This window comes from Hyperolius riggenbachi, chromosome 2, assembly GCF_040937935.1.
Source record: "Hyperolius riggenbachi isolate aHypRig1 chromosome 2, aHypRig1.pri, whole genome shotgun sequence".
Taxonomy (NCBI): Eukaryota; Metazoa; Chordata; class Amphibia; order Anura; family Hyperoliidae; genus Hyperolius; species Hyperolius riggenbachi.
The window spans coordinates 412,284,774-412,304,041 of NC_090647.1; the positions used below are offsets into that span (position 1 = coordinate 412,284,774).

A 19,268-nucleotide genomic window follows, 5' to 3' on the forward strand; every position below is an offset into this window, starting at 1 on the left:
CCCCGCCCGCGTCTCTTCCCTCCAATCAGCGGGGAGGGAAGGGACCAGAGCTATGCAGGAGGCGGGGGAGCATGCAGACTGACAGAGAAGTAAACACTGCCCGCTGTGACACACTACGTGTCGGCAGCACAGCTGTGATTGATGGGGGATAGCAGAGTGCAGGGGGAAACTTAGGGGGGATATGGATAGCAACAGAGGCTGGGCAATATAAGCAGACCCAGCCTCTGTATGTGGATAGCATTGTCAGAACCCCACCTCGGGTTCTCTTTAAGGCCATCTGTCCACCAGCTGAAGCTCAGCAGAAGATGGGTGTTGCAACAGAACAACGACCCAAAGCATAGAAGTAAATCAACATCAGAATAGCTTAAACAGAAGAAAATATGCCTTCCGGAGTAGCCCAGTCAGAGTCCTGACCTCAATCCGATTGAGATGCTGTGGCATGACCTCAAGAAAGCAATTTACACCAGACATCCCAAGAATATTGCTGAAATGAAAGTTCTGTAAAGAGGAATGGTCAAGTATTACTCCTGACCATTGTGTACATCTGATCTGCAGCTACAGGAAAGCTGAAGTTATTGCTGTCAAAGGAGATTCAACCAGTTATTAAATCCAAGGTTCACATACCTTTTCAACCTTCACTGTGAATGTTCATATGGCGTGTTAAATAAAAACATGGAAACATTTAATTATTTGTCTGGTATTCGTTTAAACAGACTGATTGTCTATTGTTACTTAGATGAAGATCAGAGCACACTTTATGACCAATTCCATGCTACTGTACACAATAATCTAAAGACATGTAGTAAACAGCATGGAGGGTATATTGTGATCAGATCCAGGACTGCATATTTGAAGTAGCCACAGTAAAACTTCACTGTACTTCTTTTCGTAACATATACTTGTTATCTTGCAGCAACTATTTACACTTGGTTCCAAAGGTATAAAATAAAAAGCTGCACTTACAGCCATACGCTCCGCAGTCAGCCATTCCTCCTCTTCTGGATTCCCATGTCTGTGTGTATAGTATGACACACTTGATATAACTTTGTTCACTTCATTAAGTGCATTCATTTTTCCATTGAAGGAAGAAATTTGTAACAACCTAAAAACAAAACAAGCCTCATAAAGATCATCCAACACCACAACATACATTAAACAGTTACATTTAAAAAAAGCTGATAGATCATGTTGCTTTTCACAGCAGAAGTTAAACTTTTGGTATGAAAAATTAAATGGAAAGCAATCCTAAGGGCCCATTCACACTTGTGCGTTTTCAGAGCAATTTCAGCTTTGCTGAAAATCGCTAGTGATTTGAAAAACGTGTGCACAATGAAAGTGTATGGAAGTGTTCTCATCTAAGCGTTTAGCGATTTGCTGAAACGCAAACGCATTGCATGCAGCGTTTTCTGAGCGATTCTGGAGCGATTAGCGATTCAATAAAAGTATTTGAATTGAACTAGAAATCGCAAAACGCTAATCGCTGGAAAAACGCTCTATACAGGGAAAAACGCCAGAAAAACGCTTAGCATTTTGCGTTAGCGATTTCTAGTGTGAATGGGCCCTTAGTTTACCAATGATTTCAAAGTTAGAACGGATTACTTAATCCTCACATCCCTGGTCTCATCTTTGATTCCCAGATGTTTTGAGGACAGTATATCTATACCCATAAGGCTTCGCAAACACTAACCTCAGGGATGTAGATAGTCCTTACCAATTATCAGGCACAGCAAGTGCCATGGCATGGCGGGGGGTAGTGAAAAAAAGCTCATGCTTTCCTTAGGGGCAAGTGACATAATAAAAGGCTTCAGCCCAAGTCCAACTGTCTTCAACATACACATCAATGAACTGGCCCCCACCTTAGAAAGGTTGTCAGTACCATGACTCTATGTACATGTACAATGTACCACTCATTCAAAATAGCGGCCTGCAAAACAACCTGGAAACTATAGAAATGTGGCACAATATTGCTATATCATTATACCATATCATTATTCTAATCTAAAGCAAACCAAAAATTAAGATGTACCAGAGGAAAAACAAAGTCAGCCTAGAGCACAGTTTGCAAAAGGGCAAAGATTAAAAAGTAAAGCACATCTCGTGTGTGTGTGTTAGAAACCTTCATTTTTATCAGTGGTCTCAGGTCTGGGCATGGAAAAGCAGAAAGTCTTCCTATTCCTGTAGGGGAGGGGTTAACATACCTATGTCGCCACTCATGCGGTTTACTCGCATTTCACATCACTCACACACTTCCTACTTCCAGGTTTGAAGGTAGAAGCATGTGAGTGGCGTGGAACGCAAGTGAACCGCATCGGCTGTGGGCTGTGTGACCCTGACATAGTTATAAAATCATGCAGTTTTAAAACTATTTCATACGTGCGACCATACAAAACTTGCACATTACATCCCTCTAATTACACCAAGTGTAATAAAAAAAAAAAACCCTTACCTAAGAATCATTTTAAGCCTAAAAATTTCTAAATTTTTGACAGTTTCTTCTTGCCCTGGGACACGGGAAGCTAAGTTTTTAAGAGATTTTATGATCATGGACAGGGCATCATTTTTGGCTTCATTCTTTGCTTCTTTTTTCAACTCCTCATCAGTTAAGTTCTCTAGGAATTGAGGAACCATTTCTATGATTGGAAGAAAGTATTTCTTGACTGTGTGAAGAGTTAAAAAATCATAGCACTGTCCAAATGGCCTGTAAGAGAAAAAGAAATACAATTATAGAAACAGTCAAGCACATCCGATTTTAAGGAGTACAGGTAGTCCCCGACTTACGAACGCCCGACTTACAAACGACCCGCCGATACGAACGGCATGGATTCAGTGTTTCCATGGGAACAAGCCCCCCCCTAAAATTATTCAAATAAGAAAATCGATTTTAAAAAATTAAAAGAAAAAAAGGCTTGTAAACATGTATAAGCAGGCACAGAGGGCAGAGGTGACAGAGGGGGACACTGAAGGCACAGGGGGGGAACAGAAGAGGTACAGGGGACAGAGAACACATTGTTCTAACTTAAGAACAGATTCAGGTTAAGACCGAACCTACAGTCCCTATCTCGTTCGTTAACCGGGGACTACCTGTATCTGGAGTACCATTAGCATCACATGAAAACCTTACCTAACATAATAAACACATTCTCAATTTCTTTATCATATACACACACACAGGCATTCATAAAACTCAAACCTACCGTATTTTTCAGGATATAAGATACCAGGTTTAGAGGGCAAAAATCAGGAAAAAAAAAAACGGTGCATCCATGATGCCGGGGCATCTTAAGGACCTATCTAAGCTGCACTACCCAGCTACACTAACCCCTGCTACACCACAGTAAAGTAACACCTGCTTGTGACGCTGTCGATATGACATATCGAATGCGTCATGGAGTTACAACCGCCAGTTTCTTCGCAAACTAACCAAACTGACATTTGTTGGTTTAAAATCCCTTTTTTTCCCTCTTATTCTCTGGTTGCTAACAAACCCTGGCTCTTTGGTAGCTTCTAATTACAAAATCTTTCGTCTACATGTGACCGGGTGTTTCCTGGCCTTATGTGGCTCCCTAGAGAGTTTATAAGCTCATCCATCAGATGAAGGGTAGATATCAGCTGACAGAAGCTCATAAATTGCAGCTTTCTCCAGTCTGATCGGCCCCAGTCTCAGCAGGAGATCTGACACCTAGGCTGCTGCCTGAGCTTCAAAAGACTTCTGACCTTAGGAAAACCTTTCTGTGATCTCACAAATATGAAATCCATCTTTTGCCATAAAGATGACTTTCCAAATAGGCAACGGCCTTTAGAACCCGCTTATTATGAAATTCTGAACAACCACACAATTGGATTTTTCCGAATTAACGGTAAGCCCTGCCAAAGCAGAGATATGCATTTTGGGGTCACCATTCACTCTAAACCCCCCAAGTTTGGTATTAGCAGATGCACACACTTGTGCTGATTATGAATATTTATTCGAGTTCTTGATAATACCCACGGGCATGCTGAGAGCGGGCAAAATATGAATTGGCCCAAACCTCTCCCTGCCTAAGGGGGCACTGCCTTATTCAAATTGCACAAGGCTGGACTTGTATGTGTCATAACTCCTCCCACCTACAGTGAGGAACAAAACTGACATGACCCCAAAAGTCCAGGTCCTTTACCTTCAATCTGACGCCTAGTAACATCCTGGCAGCCCGGAAGGACACGGGCCAAAACCTCCATCTTGGAACCATTTCTAACAAAGGCTTGTTGGCCGCATGGCAACCGCCATTTTGGACTTTCGCCAAAGACTTGCGATTGCCGCATGGACTACCAATAACGGTATTTGAACTGTATATTCGGACATTCTGTTTCTTTTCATCTCTTCTCTCTGTCAAATCAATCTGTTCTAAAATAAGCTGTGTGTATGTAGTTTAGAAATAAACTAACAATTTTTATTGTTCAGTCGTGTGCCTTTTCTGGTCATCTGATTGCTGCTATAACGAATCTGCCCTCTGAAGAGTAAGTCATACTACCGCATTGTTTTATGATTTGCTTATAATTGTTGATTTGCTAGCTAGGTTGCAAATAACCGTTTCTTCCTTCTAGGATTAGCTAGTACCAGATTTCCTGTGCGAAATCGATAACGTTAGTTTCTCGATTGTATCCAATCGAGACTGCATCATAACTGGACCCAGTAACCTTTCTTTAACGTCACATTGCTCACAGTCCATAAGCCGTCGGAAGTGACTATTCCCCAAACGGTGACTGGAGCATGTTGAACATAATTGGGCTGGCTACCGTATTATGATAGCATTGGGGTCTCTTTGCCCTATCCAAAAATCAAAGAGTGGTGGCAGTGTATTTACCCGATTTCTAGTGCGAAATCGATATTTTTAGTTTACCGATTGTATATACAATCAGAATTGTACATGTATGGGCACCTCCAACCAATCTTAACCGTTTACTACGCACACAGTGAATTTGCCTCCAGCAGTCTCTGGTGCATGAGACCTGCATGGCAACAGTGGCCTAGTAATACGGGATTGGTGGATGTTTGTCACATTACATATTGTCGGCAGATGCGCGGCCAATCTTTGTCAGTCTGTTCACCGTACTTCCTGCGTATGCTAACGGGAGCAGATTAGACGGGGTTGGCACGCTCTGTCGCTTTTTCTTTCTTCTACCTCTGACGATCCAGCAACCGGTCTCGTTGTCCGTCTGCGCCCGTACTTCCTGCGTACGCTAACGGGAGCAGATCTCGACGGGATCGCGGGGCTGGATTGTCACACTGCTGCCCACACAAACTACACTACACTTCACTAACCGTGTAGTCCTCTCTGCCTCATCTCGATTTGGCCATCTAAAGAGACCCTCGTCAATAAGAAAGAAGCACTTCAGGATCCTAGCCACCACGATCCTCTTAACCAAAGTCTCCGTCTGTAGACTGCAACCTTCCAGTGTACACAGGCCGCCACTGTCTTTCCTGGTTACAGCGTCCTCCTCGGCACTTCTTGGTTACAGTTTCTCTAGTATGTGACCTATGGCATGCGTGACACCGCCACACGTGCGCCGCAGGTCACAGAGTAGAGGAACTGTATCCAAGAAGGGCAGAGGAGAACGTGGTGGCACGTGTACACCGGCAGGTTGCAGCAAAGAGGAGTGTGGCAGCTGGGATGCGTATTAAGAAAATCGCCGCCAGGAGACTTGGGTGCAGGATTCAGCTGATACGGGTTACCCTGCTGCTCCACAAGTCCCTGCGGCATTAACCACCCTGGCGTTCTGATTAAATCGCCAGGGTGGCTGCGGGAGGGTTTTTTTTAAATAAAAAAAAAACTATTTCATGCAGCCAACTGAAAGTTGGCTGCATGAAAGCCCACTAGAGGGCGCTCCGGAGGCGATCTTCCGATCGCCTCCGGCGCCCAGAATAAACAAGGAAGGCCGCAATGAGCGGCCTTCCTTGTTTCGCTTATATCGTCGCCATAGCGACGAGCGGAGTGACGTCATCGACGTCAGCCGACGTCCTGACGTCAGCCGCCTCCGATCCAGCCCTTAGCGCTGGCCGGAACTTTTTGTTCCGGCTACGCTGGGCTCAGGCGGCTAGGGGGGCCCTCTTTCGCCGCTGCTCGCGGCGAATCGCCGCAGAGCGGCGGCGATCAGGCAGCACACGCGGCTGGCAAAGTGCCGGCTGCGTGTGCTGCTTTTTATTTCGTTAAAATCGGCCCAGCAGGGCCTGAGCGGCAGCCGCTGGCGGTGTTGGACGAGCTGAGCTCGTCCAGACCGCTCAGCTGGTTAATTACTATTCCAGGTCCACATGGATGGCCAAATTACAGTGTTTTAAAAGTAACTTCAGCTCAGTCTTCTGACGGTGCCAAAATTGCTAACTGTGCGCCACTATAGCCGTAATTCCTATTACAGTCTATGGTGGCGCCGGCTGCACCTAAATCGCCTGCGCTTGATTTCTTGTGTTCATGCTGTGATCCTGAATGATGGCACAGCGGCAGGATCCGGTAAGTATACTCCGGCGGCTACAATACTAATTTATTTTTCACACATTTAGGCTTTGTTCACATCTAAAGATCGAAAAAATGTTTGCGTTTTCCCCCCTCCCGGCGCTCCACTGCACGCTACGATTTTGTACAAAGCGCTTTATAAGCACTTTTGCAGAGTGATTCCGTTTTTTAACTTCCTGACATCAGTCAGGAAGTGAACTCTTTCACCCGGAAATGAATAAATAAAATGTATTTATGAAAGCGCAAACGCAATCACCGGATTAAACGATTCTTGAGCAATTTGTGTTTTTCCGATACCTTCCAGCGTAGCAAAATTGTCCCGAAAACGGTACATGCAGCACTTTGCTGAGCGGAAAGAGGACGCAACACACTGATATGAACTCTCCCATATGGATTAATTTCAGGGATTACAAAAAAAAAAAAAAAAAATGTTAAATCGCCGGCACTCAAATAACGCCCTAGATGTGAACAAGTCCTTTCCAAGTGTCAAACCACTAACAGTCACTGCTAACATAGAAGTGCAAACGCAAAAATAAACCATCAAAAGGATCCTCATTTTTCTTATTGACTTTGGCAAGGTATGCCTTTCATCACTGAACCAGCTGAAAAATATTAACATTTTAAAACCTTGAACAATCTCAAGTTCAACTGGATATAATCAGAGCAAACAACAGTGCTTTTGATTAGTAGTAAAATTATGTAATATTTGTTTGCTTCCAAAGACATACTTATAGAAAAGAACTATACATTTTTTTCCCAAAAAACTCCCTAAGAAAATTTAAATTTTAAATGTATTCAAATATAAACCATGCTTTTTATAATCCTAGGGTAGAAACCCAGGGCTTTACTTTTAACATTTAAGCTAAATATCAATATGCATATTAATGCAATTACAATGACCAAAGGACATCCACTGGGGGTTAACTGAGAAGTGTTCTAAGCAGCTGAGGTTTTCTAAAATGCAAAAAACTCAGCATCCTACAATAAAGTGAATGCATCTCATATGGCTGCTAGATATTTACCTCTGAATCAGGGGTGGGAAGAAGCAACTATGGCCCCTAACCTGGCCTCCTTGTGTGTTTGGAAAATGACAAATTCCCACACTAAATTAGACATACCTCACAACTAGCAAACAAGCTTTGAGTCCAAGCAAACCCATCTACCCAAGGTGCTCTGTACTGAATCGCCTCCCTGCCGCCTCCACTTCTCACAAAGCATGACTGTCTAGCAATCCAAGCCTAGTGGAACTGTTAAATCGTGGAGAAAAAAAAGCAGAGGGAGAGCCGGGAGCCCAATCTAGCGTAATATCATTAGGTCACCAGGACAATATATAAAAGGCAAGAAGTATACTCACAAACAAGGGTTGCCGGGTGAGGCAACCACTCGTCAGCATCTGTGGGGAAGTACCATCCCCACTCGGCCTTGTATGGTATGATGCTGGTCGCTTCTCCAAAAAAAAAAAAAAAAAAAAAAAAAAAGAGAGGATTCTGTGGCTCATGAGAAAACCCTTTTAAACCAACCCCCCCCCCCTCCTAAAACTAAGGGGTAAACGCTAAGTACTGTAAGAACTAAAGGCCCCAGATTCTAATGTTAAGTGTACAAAGATCTCCAAAAGGCAGTATCCAACAATAGCTTTTGTGTTGTCCTACCTCTTAGGGTTCCTGTTCTAAATATATAAAATCAGGATTCGGATAAAAAGTTCAAACATATTTATTCGTGCACTCGACAATGCGTTTCTCGGGCGCCCAAAAACAGTACTACTCTGGTGTTAGGCACGTTACTGACCTGAGGCAGCGGTTTTACCGTGAAACTCGTTGAGTGCATGAGTAAATTTTTTTAACTTTTTATCCGAATCCTGATTTATATATCTAGAACAGGAACCCTAAAAGGTAGGATACCACATAAGCTATTGTTGGATACTGCCTTTTGGAGATCTCTGTACACTTAACATTAGAAACAGGCACCGCCAGTTCTTACAGTACTAAGCCTAGTGGAAGCAAGTTATTGACATCCTGCACAAGGAAGCATAATTAAATTGTGTGCCCTGTACTAAAAATACTACCCCCTTCTCTTAGAACATTAAGAAGTGCATACAAATCTGCATCCGTAGTGTTTGGACATTCAAGTGCAATAGCCAGTCTCTAAAGTATCACACAAGGAAACATAACAATTCTGTAAAGTAGTCTCTCCGCCCACTCCCAATCCCCCCTTCTTTAGTTCTGAATAGAGTTCTACCTGCTTCTGACATTGAATGAATGAATGAATGAATGAATGAATGAATGAATGAATGAATGAATGAATGAATGAATGAATGAATAAATAAATAAATGAATAAACTAATGGTATCCAAAATAAAGACTTAAAACAATGTAACATTTAAATGTTCAGGATAATAACGTTACATGAGTACACTTGTTTATTAATACTTACTTTATGAGAGCTGCAATGATTTGTACATTCAGAGCTGAGCCATTCATAAAACGATCGTGCAGAATCTGGAACCCGTTTAATGTGCCAAACTTATTTATTAGATCTACTAACCAACCCTTAAATTAAAAGAGAAATGCCACACATTATTATGTACATTTTCTCATACAGAAATTATCGCAGTTTGCTGTTCATATCCTTTATTTATGCAAATAATGCCTTCAAAACAATTACTTTATCAACACAAGAAAATGAAAATTGACCAAAAGGCAAATACCTTTAAACAGAAGGTATTCAGATCACGTGTGAATAAACCATTTCACAGCATACTTTGGCTATACCCTACTTCCACTACAGGTCCAAGAGTTGCATATTCAGATTTCAAAACCTCTAAAACTTCACACAAATGTAGACACAATGGGCACAATTCAATCCACTCTCTTAAGTTTTCTCCTAGGTGATCAGAGTTGCCAACTCATCCCTTAAATTACTGACACATCTAATTTAGACAGGTTCTGGGGCTACTTACACATAATTATTATTATTATTAATTTATAAAGCGCCAACATATTCCGTGGCGCTGTACAATGAAAGAAAACAAACAAGGGATACATAATGATACAGACAATGATATACATCAAATATGAACACTGATACAAGATACAGCACTGCTGATTACAATTTGATTTAAACATGACGACTAAAATGTATAAATGTCTAACAGTGTGCAAGCAATTAAATTAATAACAGTCCATGACACAAAAGGGTGAGAGAGTGCCTTAACTGCATCTACCTAGTCACAAAACCTGTATCAGTAATTAAACCGATGAGTTGGCAACACTGTATACTTGCACACTTTGCCAATAAAATGCCTTTTAAGCCACCAGCAAGAAAGTACTTATTGGTACTTTTTCAATTGCAGAGTGCTGAAAAGTTATTCTAAACAGAAGATTAAAAAAAAATTATCGCCTAGGAGAAGAAAAAAAAAAAAAAAAAAACTTAGGCGTAGATTGATTAATGTGTCTGTATTGTTGACTTACTAAAGGACACAAAGTGAGAAGGATATGGAGGCTGCCATATTTATTTACTTTTAAACAATATCCGTGTCTGAATTACACACTTGAAACAAGCATGAGGCAAATCCAGTCAGACTACAGCCACGGCTCCTGGTCTGCATGCTTGTTCAGGGTCTATGGCTGCAAGTATCAGAGGATCAGCAGAACAGCCAGGCAATTTGCATTTGCAAGGAAATCATTATGGCAACCTCCACTTCTATCACACTTCTTGATTTAAAGCACACCTGAAGAACAGACTTAGGCCTCTTTCACAGTGGTACGTTAAAGTCGCACGTTATAAAAAATTATAATGCAGACAAACGCACAGCAATATAAAGTCTGTGCGACATTCACAGTGCACACGTTGTGTGTAACGTGTAGCAATATTTATCAAGTGCAGCATGCTGTGCGTTTAGCAATACATTTGCTGCGTTATGCGTGTTGCACATGCCCAGTAATTTTTTTTTTTTTAAATGTAACGCATGCGCCGTTTTCGTTCAATCAGCATGCAACGAAAACGTCGCACCCAGAGACACATAACGCAGTGCAAAATAACGTCCAATTTCATAAACTACATGCGCTGCGTTAGGGGCACGTTGTGCGACTTTAACGTCGCATCAAACGCAATGTCCCACTGTGAAAGAGGCCTAAGGAATCAAAGGATTAACCACTATTCAGATGCTAGAACTTCAAGTTTTGTTTCAAAATAATTTACTGTAAATATAAAAGGCTCATTAATATACTCTCACAAACCTATCAGTTGTGAACATGCACACTTATATTAAATAAATATCACTTATAATAAAACCTAACTGTCCCTGAGTACTCCTGTCCGTGTCCTTGGGTCCGTGCTTTTTGCTAGTGCGAATGTGCGCAGCACAGACAGCCGTTGGGACAGGACAGGGCCAGTTAGCCGGGCGTGTGCATGTGCGGACGGGTGTGCGCGCATGCGCACTGACATGCGGCGGTAAGAAACAGACCTACAGCCCATTTTTAAACGGGCTAAGGTCACTAGTAAAACTATAACATATCCAAGAATAAATCTAAACAATTATGAGACACATTCAAACAGACTCACCTTTGGGGAACGTGGGTCAGGAGGACGGGCAAACAGCTCATCTTCTGCCAACTGAACTCCAGCTGGGACAGTCTCTGAAGGACGTGTACCATTGTAGATATGAAATTTACAGTGAGGGTTTAAGGCCATTGCTAAAAGTTCAAGAAGTGGAAACCAATCTTGGGAAAGCTTGGCCACACATAGTTCCACAAGACGATGAGTATTGTTTATTATACACCTCTGTTTAAAGATAAAAGATATACCATAAAGAAAAGATTATAATGCTTCATCTGACTGGTGCATAGAGTCCCATACAGTCTCTCTAAACACTAAACTGTAAAACTGACAGCAGGGCTACTAATTTGACTACACCACTGTCTTTTATAGTCTTAAAGGACAACTACCGTACAATTTAAAATACATAAATTTAAATGTGCATTTCTTCCAGAGAAAAATGTAACTGTAAATTACTTACAATAGTGAGGATCTGATCATGCCTCATGGGAGATTCTCAGTTATTTCTTCATTTATAAAAGCACTTAAGCCTCATTCACACTTAAAATCGAAAACAATTTTTTTTGTGCTTTTCCACACGTCTCCCGGCTCTCCACTGCGCGCTGCTTTTCTGGTAAATGCACTTTTCTAAGCGCTTTTCAAGACCGGTTTTGTAATTCACTCTCCGACACAAGTCAGGAAGTTAACTATTTGACCCGGAAAATAATAAATACAACGTATTTATTCTTAAGAACGCTCATGCAATCACTGCACAAAGCGATTTTGTGAGCATTTGCGTTTTTCCTATACCTTCCATTGAGGCAAAAATCGCCTCAAAAAATAGTACGGGCACCGCTTTGCTGAATGTGCAGCGCACAAACCGCGCTGATCTAAACCTTCTCAAAGAGATCCATTGCACGGGTGTTTTGTGGGAGATTTAAAAAAAAAAAAAAAAAAAAAAAAAAAAAAATCGCCTGCGCTTGAGAAAAGGCTGAAAACGCCCCTAGTGTGAACGAGCCCTTACTGAACTGCAGTTGCTCCGTTCAACTGTCAAATGAATAGGAAAGCTGGCATCTTTGTATGGAACCTTCCCAGGTAGTACTTTCGTAATGAATGAGGGCCCTTTCTCATCAAGTGCCTGATTCAGTAAAGTAGCCGTGAACACGGCACACGGCAATTTTATAGTGTTCCGCGTGTTACCCTAGCAACACGCACATTAACTTTGCAACACGTGTGGCGCTAACCTTAGCAACACACACATTAAGTTCAGCTATCGATAAACCTTTATCTTATCTTTTGTGGCTCTCTCAACTGGCAGAGTCCCAATAGATTGGCGTACAGCCCACAGTTTCCCATTATTTAAGAAGGGCAAAAAAATCAGATCCGGGAAATTACAGACCTGTAAGCTTGACATCAGTTGTATGCAAACTATTTGAGGGGTTACTAAGATACTATACAAGACTTCATAGTAGAAAACAATCTTATTTCTCAGCATAAGCATGGGTTTACTAAAGACAGGTCCTGTTTGACTAACATGCTCAGCTTTAATGAGGTAGTGAACGCTAATGTGGATACTGGGAATGCTGTAGATGTGATATACTTGGACTTTGCAAAGGCCTCCGACACTGTTCCCCACAAAAGTCTGGTGCAAAAGTTGAGGACGCACAGACTGGGGAAGAATCTGTGTGCATGGATAGGGAACAGACTAATGGACAGAAAGAGTTGTGGTCAATGGATCATATTCAAAATGGGTCACCGTTCGCAGTGGGGTCCCACAGGGGTCAGTACTGGGTCCAGTGCTCTTCAATTTATTTATTAATGACATAGTAGAGGCAGTAAAAGCAATGTTGCCATTTTTGTAGATGATACAAAATTGTGCAGAATCATCAACTCTAAGGCTCAACACACACCATACAATCTAGGTTGTACAATCTTACCACTTTCATGTAGTATAAGAGCTTATCCAATCAATCATTCAAGGTATTTTCAATCTGTTGGCCCTTATACTACATAGATTTGGAAAATCTGTACAACCAAGATTGTATGGTGTGTGTTGAGCTTAAGGAAGATAGTGACATATTGCAACAGAATCTGGATAGGATGGCTATATGGGCACATAAATGGCAGATGAATGGTGAAAAATGTAAAGTCATGCATTTTGGTCGTACCAATGGTCTAGCACAGGCATGGGCAAACTTGGCCCTCCAGCTGTTGAGGAACTACAAGTCCCACAGTGCATTGCAGGAGTCTGACAGCCACAGTCATGACTCAAAGGCAAATGCATTGTGGGATTTGTAGTTCCTTAAAGGGATACTGTAGGGGGGGGGGGGTGGTCGGGGGAAAATGAGTTGAACTTACCCGGGGCTTCTAATGGTCCCCCGCAGACATCCTGTGCCTGCGCAGCCACTCACCGATGCTCCGGCCCCGCCTCTGGTTCACTTCTGGAATTTCAGACTTTAAAGTCTGAAAACCACTGCGCCTGCGTTGCCGTGTCCTCGCTCCCGCTGATGGCACCAGGAGCGTACTGCGCAGGCACAGACCATACTGGGACTGCGCATTACGCTTTGGTGACGTTAGTGGGAGCGAGGACACAGCAACGCAGGTGCAGTGTTTTTCAGACTTTAAAGTCTGAAATTCCAGAAGTGAACTGGTGGTGGGGCCGGAGCATCGGTGAGTGGCTGGGCGGGCACAGGATGTCTGCAGGGGACCATTAGAAGCCCCGGGTAAGTTCAACTCATTTTCCCCCGACCCCCCTACAGTATTCCTTTAACAGCTGGAGGGCCAAGTTTGCCCATGCCTGGTCTAGCACCATACAAAATAAACGGGATACAGATGGGGACATCAAACTTGGAGAAGGACTTAGGAGTACTCATTGACAACAAGTTAAATAATCATATTCAATGCCAAGCCGCTGCAGCTAAAGCCAATAACATTTTGGGATGCATTAAAAGGGAAATAAAAACTTGAGATGCTAGCATAATATTGCCCCTGTTTAACTCTCTAGTAAGGCCACATCTGGAATATGGAATTCAGTTCTGGGCACCACATTACAGGAAAGATATTGCAGTTTTAGAGCAGGTGCAGAGACGAGCAACAAAATTAATACGAGGGATGGAAGGTCTCACTTACCAAGAAAGGTTAGATAAACTGGGTTTATTTAGTCTAGAGAAAAGACGCCTCAGATTGGATCTAATTAACATCTATAAATATACATCAGAGGGAAATATAAAAGCTCGGCGGATGAGCTTTTTGTCCCTAGGCTCTCACAAAGGACTAGAGGACATGATCTGCCCATGGAGGAAAAACGTTTTAGCCATTTATTTATGATAGCGTTCTTTACAGTAAGAGTGATTAATATATGAAATGCATTACCACAGGAAGTAGTTATTGCAAATTCTATATCTGCATTTAAAAGAGGCTTAGATGCTTTCCTTGCGATGAAAGACATCCATGGCTATAATTACTAGGTAATGCTTAGTGGTGTTGATCCAGGGATTTAATCTGATTGCCATCTGGAGTCAGGAAGGAATTTTTCCCTTTTGGGGCTAATTGGACCATGCCTTGTAAGGGTTTTTCACCTTCCTCTGGATAAACAGGGATATGTGAGGGAGCGGGGTGGTGGTGTACCTTGTTTTCTGGTTGAACTCGATGGACGCATGTCTTTTTTAACCCAAATAACTGTAACTTGGTAACACGTGGTGCTAAGGGTTAACAGAAATTGCTCCCCACCGGTATCAACGGTACAACTTTATAGTATTTTAATGCATTAGGCACCAAGTATGTTGCGCCACAAGGAACAATATCTTTGCAGCGCAATGCAATGATATTCCTATGGGACGCTGCAGGTTATGCAGTAACACACAACATGCATACGGTAGAAGTGAGGCATACTTTCATTTTACTATATTCTTCACTATATTCTTGCATCCCAGCGGTACCGTGTTGCGTGACTTTTTGGCTCCGTTGCCATTTGATTGCAACACAACTTACAGTGGGAAAGGGCCCTAAAGGTAATATTGAGAATCCCACATAAGGAAAAAGGACTAGTCCAAAATTTGTCAGAGCTGGAAACTATACTGTTTTCTGTAGAAGACAGCAACATAGGAAAAAGATAATTTACAGTGCATTTTACTCTGGGAGAATCGTGCATTTTATATACATACATTTTACATTTGACAAATTTACACACATTTTTATTTTCAGCTAATCAGCTTTTTTTTTATTGCATTATTCTCTAATATTTGCAGTTTGCAAACTACACATTTTAAATTATGAAACGGAGCAGAGCTAATAACCCTTTGAATTTCCCTGCAGTAAAACCTACAACAAACAAGAAACGGTGAGAAAGGTTGAGATAAGTGCTTCTGAAAACAGCACTGTAGCCGACCAAGCTTGGGGGAAGAGTCCAGAAAAGTGCTTTTGCATAGGTAACTGAAGTTTCTTTATGCTAGGTACACACCATACAATTTTCTGGCAAATTTACCTGCCAGATCGATTATTTCCCACATGTCCAATATGAATTTCGATCGACTTTTTGATTTTCTTTCAGGTCTATGAAAATCGGTTAAAAAACAATTAAAAAAAAAGATCAGAAAATCAAAATGGTGTGTACTTAGTATAACTCTTACTGTACTGGAAACAAGGAGACTCATCTGTGCTACTAACATTCTTTTTCTTAAGGTGCGTACACACGTCCAACTTTACGCCTAAAGGTGTGTACACATGCACGACAGCAGCCAACGACAGACCCGTCGTTGGCTGCTGTCGTGCGTGTGCACGCACCTTTATTGTCATTTAAACTAGTCGTTTGAACGACTTGAAGTGCAAATAAGTCGTTCAGACTTACCAACAAAGAAGCTGATCTGCTAATTTACCCAATTTACATGTCATTTAACCAACTTGATAATGGACAATGGACTGGATAGAACAATGGACTAGATTAAATGACTGGTCAAACTACTTCTTGTTTGAATGTCTATTAGTTGGACAAACGACTGAAAGTCATTGTACACATGTACGGACCTGTCATTTGGACAACCGTTGGTCCAACGGATCCGCTGAGCGGATCGGTCAAACCGGCTGTTATCAGTCACTTGACAGCACATGCACGTCCGACTTCAAGTCAGAATGACAAGTTGTTCGAAAAAGCTGGACATGTGTACATACCTTTAGTTGTACTACACATACAAATCATCATAAGTTAATTTTCACTTTAGATTCCCTTGAAGTACAAATGCAAATTCACATGCAGAAAAAAGCATGTAATGTTTACAAGCATGAACTCTGCCTAAATTATTCTACGAGCGTTCGCAGCACTAGTCCCATTGTTTAGGCTGAAATTAAAAGCACAGGAAATAACATCTTATTTTATTTTTGGACAGTTTGGAAAAAAATTCAAACTATATCTCCTCTCTTCCTACACTTACACAACCCCCCCCCCCCCCCCCCCCCAGCTGTTGCCTATAAACTTCATTAAGACAAAAAAAAAAAAAAGAAAAAAAAAAAAATATATATTTACATGAATCTCAAACTTCCAGCCACTCACTGCCTCATCAGTGAGAATTTTTGTAAAAGATATTGTAAGACCGTCTCTAAAGAATCGCTGGCATGCTTCACTTTTCACATCAAGGCCTGAAAGAAGAAAAAAAAACACATTACAAGAACAAAATCACAATCTAGCAGTATTTTTTTTCCTACCTTCCATTTTATCCCTTACACATGGAGGGTGGTTGCAAGTTTGTTTAAAATTGTAACGGAGGTGGATGTTATGTTAAGGTGCGTACACACGCACTACTAATTGCAACGACTGGTCCGCCGGACTGATAAGGCTGTTTCTGAACAAACAGCCTGATCAGTCCGCCGACAGCATGTACACTTTTTTTGCTGTGAGAGCTGACTTTGCATTCTATTCATAACTGCTTTATTCATCTTCTAATGCAAGCAGAAAGGCTTTCTGATTTTCGGTCTGTGTTCAGGAGAGTCATTGTCAGAGAAGTATTTACATTCATCACTTGATACAATTAAGTAAACACAAAATAACAATATCTCCAGTTCGGATGCGTCCAGCTTTCCCAGCAGGGAGCTTCTAAGTCCAGTGTTTAACCCTTTGAATGCTATTCTAGTAAAAAAAAAAAAAAAGCGGTGGTAGTATATTATATGCTGTAAATAATGCATTAGATCAAAGAAGAAATGCTGGGTTTTATTGCACTTTAAGACTGTGTGAAATTAGTTTGTTCAGAAAGTCTTAAAGTAACAGAAAACTTGTTTAATCAACATGGAAGAGGTGTCAGAAAAGCTTGCACAACTACAGAAAATAGCTACAAAATAGCCCAGCACCAGTCTGAGGCCCATGCTTATCTACAGAGACTGAGGAAGATTTATGCCATTGAGCGCCTTAGGAGAAAACCGCTATAAAAATAAAAAATATTACTTTGGAAAAAACTATCGCAACCTGCTACAAGGACAGACTCCCCCCTTAATCCAGAGGTGATGATGTAGAACAGAGTTCATGGTAAGCAGAATGTAAGAGGGTAGTCGGCACATGCAAGCAAGGTAGCATATAAAAAAAGCTTTATTCTTGCGGCTTCATGCAGATTGCATAACAACACAGTTATTGGTAAAAATTGTCCTACCCGTTACTTCAAGTGGCTGTGGGGTGAGGTGGGAGCAGTAGGGGCCGCCTTACGACCGTTTCGCTCTCCTGAGCGTCTTCAGAGGCAAGGTGAGGTGGGAGCAGTAGGGGCCGCCTTAGGACCGTTTCGCTCTCCTGAGCGTCTTCAGAGGCAATGCGCACTGCCTCTGAAGACGCTCTGGAGAGCGAAACGGTCGTAAGGCGGCCCCTACTGCTCCCACCTCACCCCACAGCCATTTGAAGTAACGGGTAGGACAATTTTTACCAATAACTGTGTTGTTATGCAATCCGCATGAAGCCGCAAGAATAAAGCTTTTTTTATATGCTACCTTGCTTGCATGTGCCGACTACCCTCTTACATTCTGCTTACCATGACCTGCTGCTTTTCAAGTCTGAGCACGCAAACTACAGCATGACCCGTTACTAATCCTCTAGCAACATATTACGTTTTCTATGCATGTTTTACAAGCAGTTGCAGTGCCGGTTCTGTGTTGTCTACTTTAGTGTTTGTAGAACAGAGTTCCCCAACCCTATCCTTAAGGTCCACCATCAGTACATGTTTTGCAGAAAACGACACACATGCTCAGGTGGGGTAATTAAGTGTCTCAGCAGAGCCGATTAACTACCTCTTTGGATTTCCACCAAATATGCACTGTTGCAGGGCCTTGAGGACAGGGTTGGAGAACACTGATGTAGAACCCTATCTGGTTACATTCAAGTGAACTACTATAAGGGAAAACTATCCTAAGGAACAATGGGCAGGGCAGAGCATACTGTATAAGAGTGGAAAACCTCAAAACACAAGATTATGAGAAAGTATAAGAAAAAAAGATGGCATTAACCAGTGTCACCTTAGCTGTACAAGCACAACAGGTCAGCTGTTGGTCCCATCAGGCTGGAAAAGCACCCTGATCGGATTCATTGTGTAAGGCATAATTGTAAAAAGTAGGTAGCAGGGTACCTGTCCTCTATGGGATGAGCACAAAGCTCAAAAAACAAATAAGGAAGTCCTCAATCGAGAACAACAAATGTGAGGTTTATTTAATGTCACATACACTACAAGACAATTCGGTCCATTTCAATAACTGGCGCTAGAAACTATGTTCCAGCACCAGTTATTGAAATAAAGCAGACCTGAACTCAGAACTTCCTCTATGTTCGAAAAGAACAGCACAACAACATTTAAAGAAAAACATTACAATACAGCTGATACAAACATTACAGTTGATACAAATCCTGCAATAAATATGCAGTGTCTACTTCCTGCTTTAATGGAAGCAGACAGCGTTAACATCCTGTGTTTACGAATTAGCTGCTCTGCTTAGACAGCTAGCTGAGAGATCAAATTCCATTTGTGATTTGTCATAAATGAGTGGGAATTAGACAGGCTAACCTGTCTAAATACTTACAGGGTGCATTTATCTTTGTTGTCCTTCTGTCCTGTGCAAGAGTTAAGGTCCCCTTTAAAGAAACATCACATATGTCGTACGCTATTGAAACCTTCAGCTATCATTTGACAGCCAATATCTACTTATACAGATGCCATGCAAATTGGCTCTTGACCAAAGTGATCATCACTACCACTGCCACGGATCGTAGTGATCTGTAACAGCTGGCAC

The 19,268-nt window shown here is 41.8% G+C and overlaps 1 protein-coding gene across 3 annotated transcripts in view; it reads right to left on the reverse strand.

The window, feature by feature from the left end:
* Positions 1–19,268, reverse strand: part of USP9X (ubiquitin specific peptidase 9 X-linked) — a 342,688-nt gene that overhangs the window by 203,344 nt on the left and 120,076 nt on the right. For all 3 annotated transcript variants that reach the window (XM_068269855.1, XM_068269853.1, XM_068269854.1), the window contains exons 5-9: positions 16,537–16,649; positions 11,046–11,264; positions 8,916–9,031; positions 2,447–2,698; positions 964–1,102 (exon numbers count right to left, since the gene is read on the reverse strand). In XM_068269855.1, the coding sequence (XP_068125956.1) occupies positions 964–1,102; positions 2,447–2,698; positions 8,916–9,031; positions 11,046–11,264; positions 16,537–16,649 (839 nt within the window). The remainder of the gene's footprint in view (positions 1–963; positions 1,103–2,446; positions 2,699–8,915; positions 9,032–11,045; positions 11,265–16,536; positions 16,650–19,268) is intronic.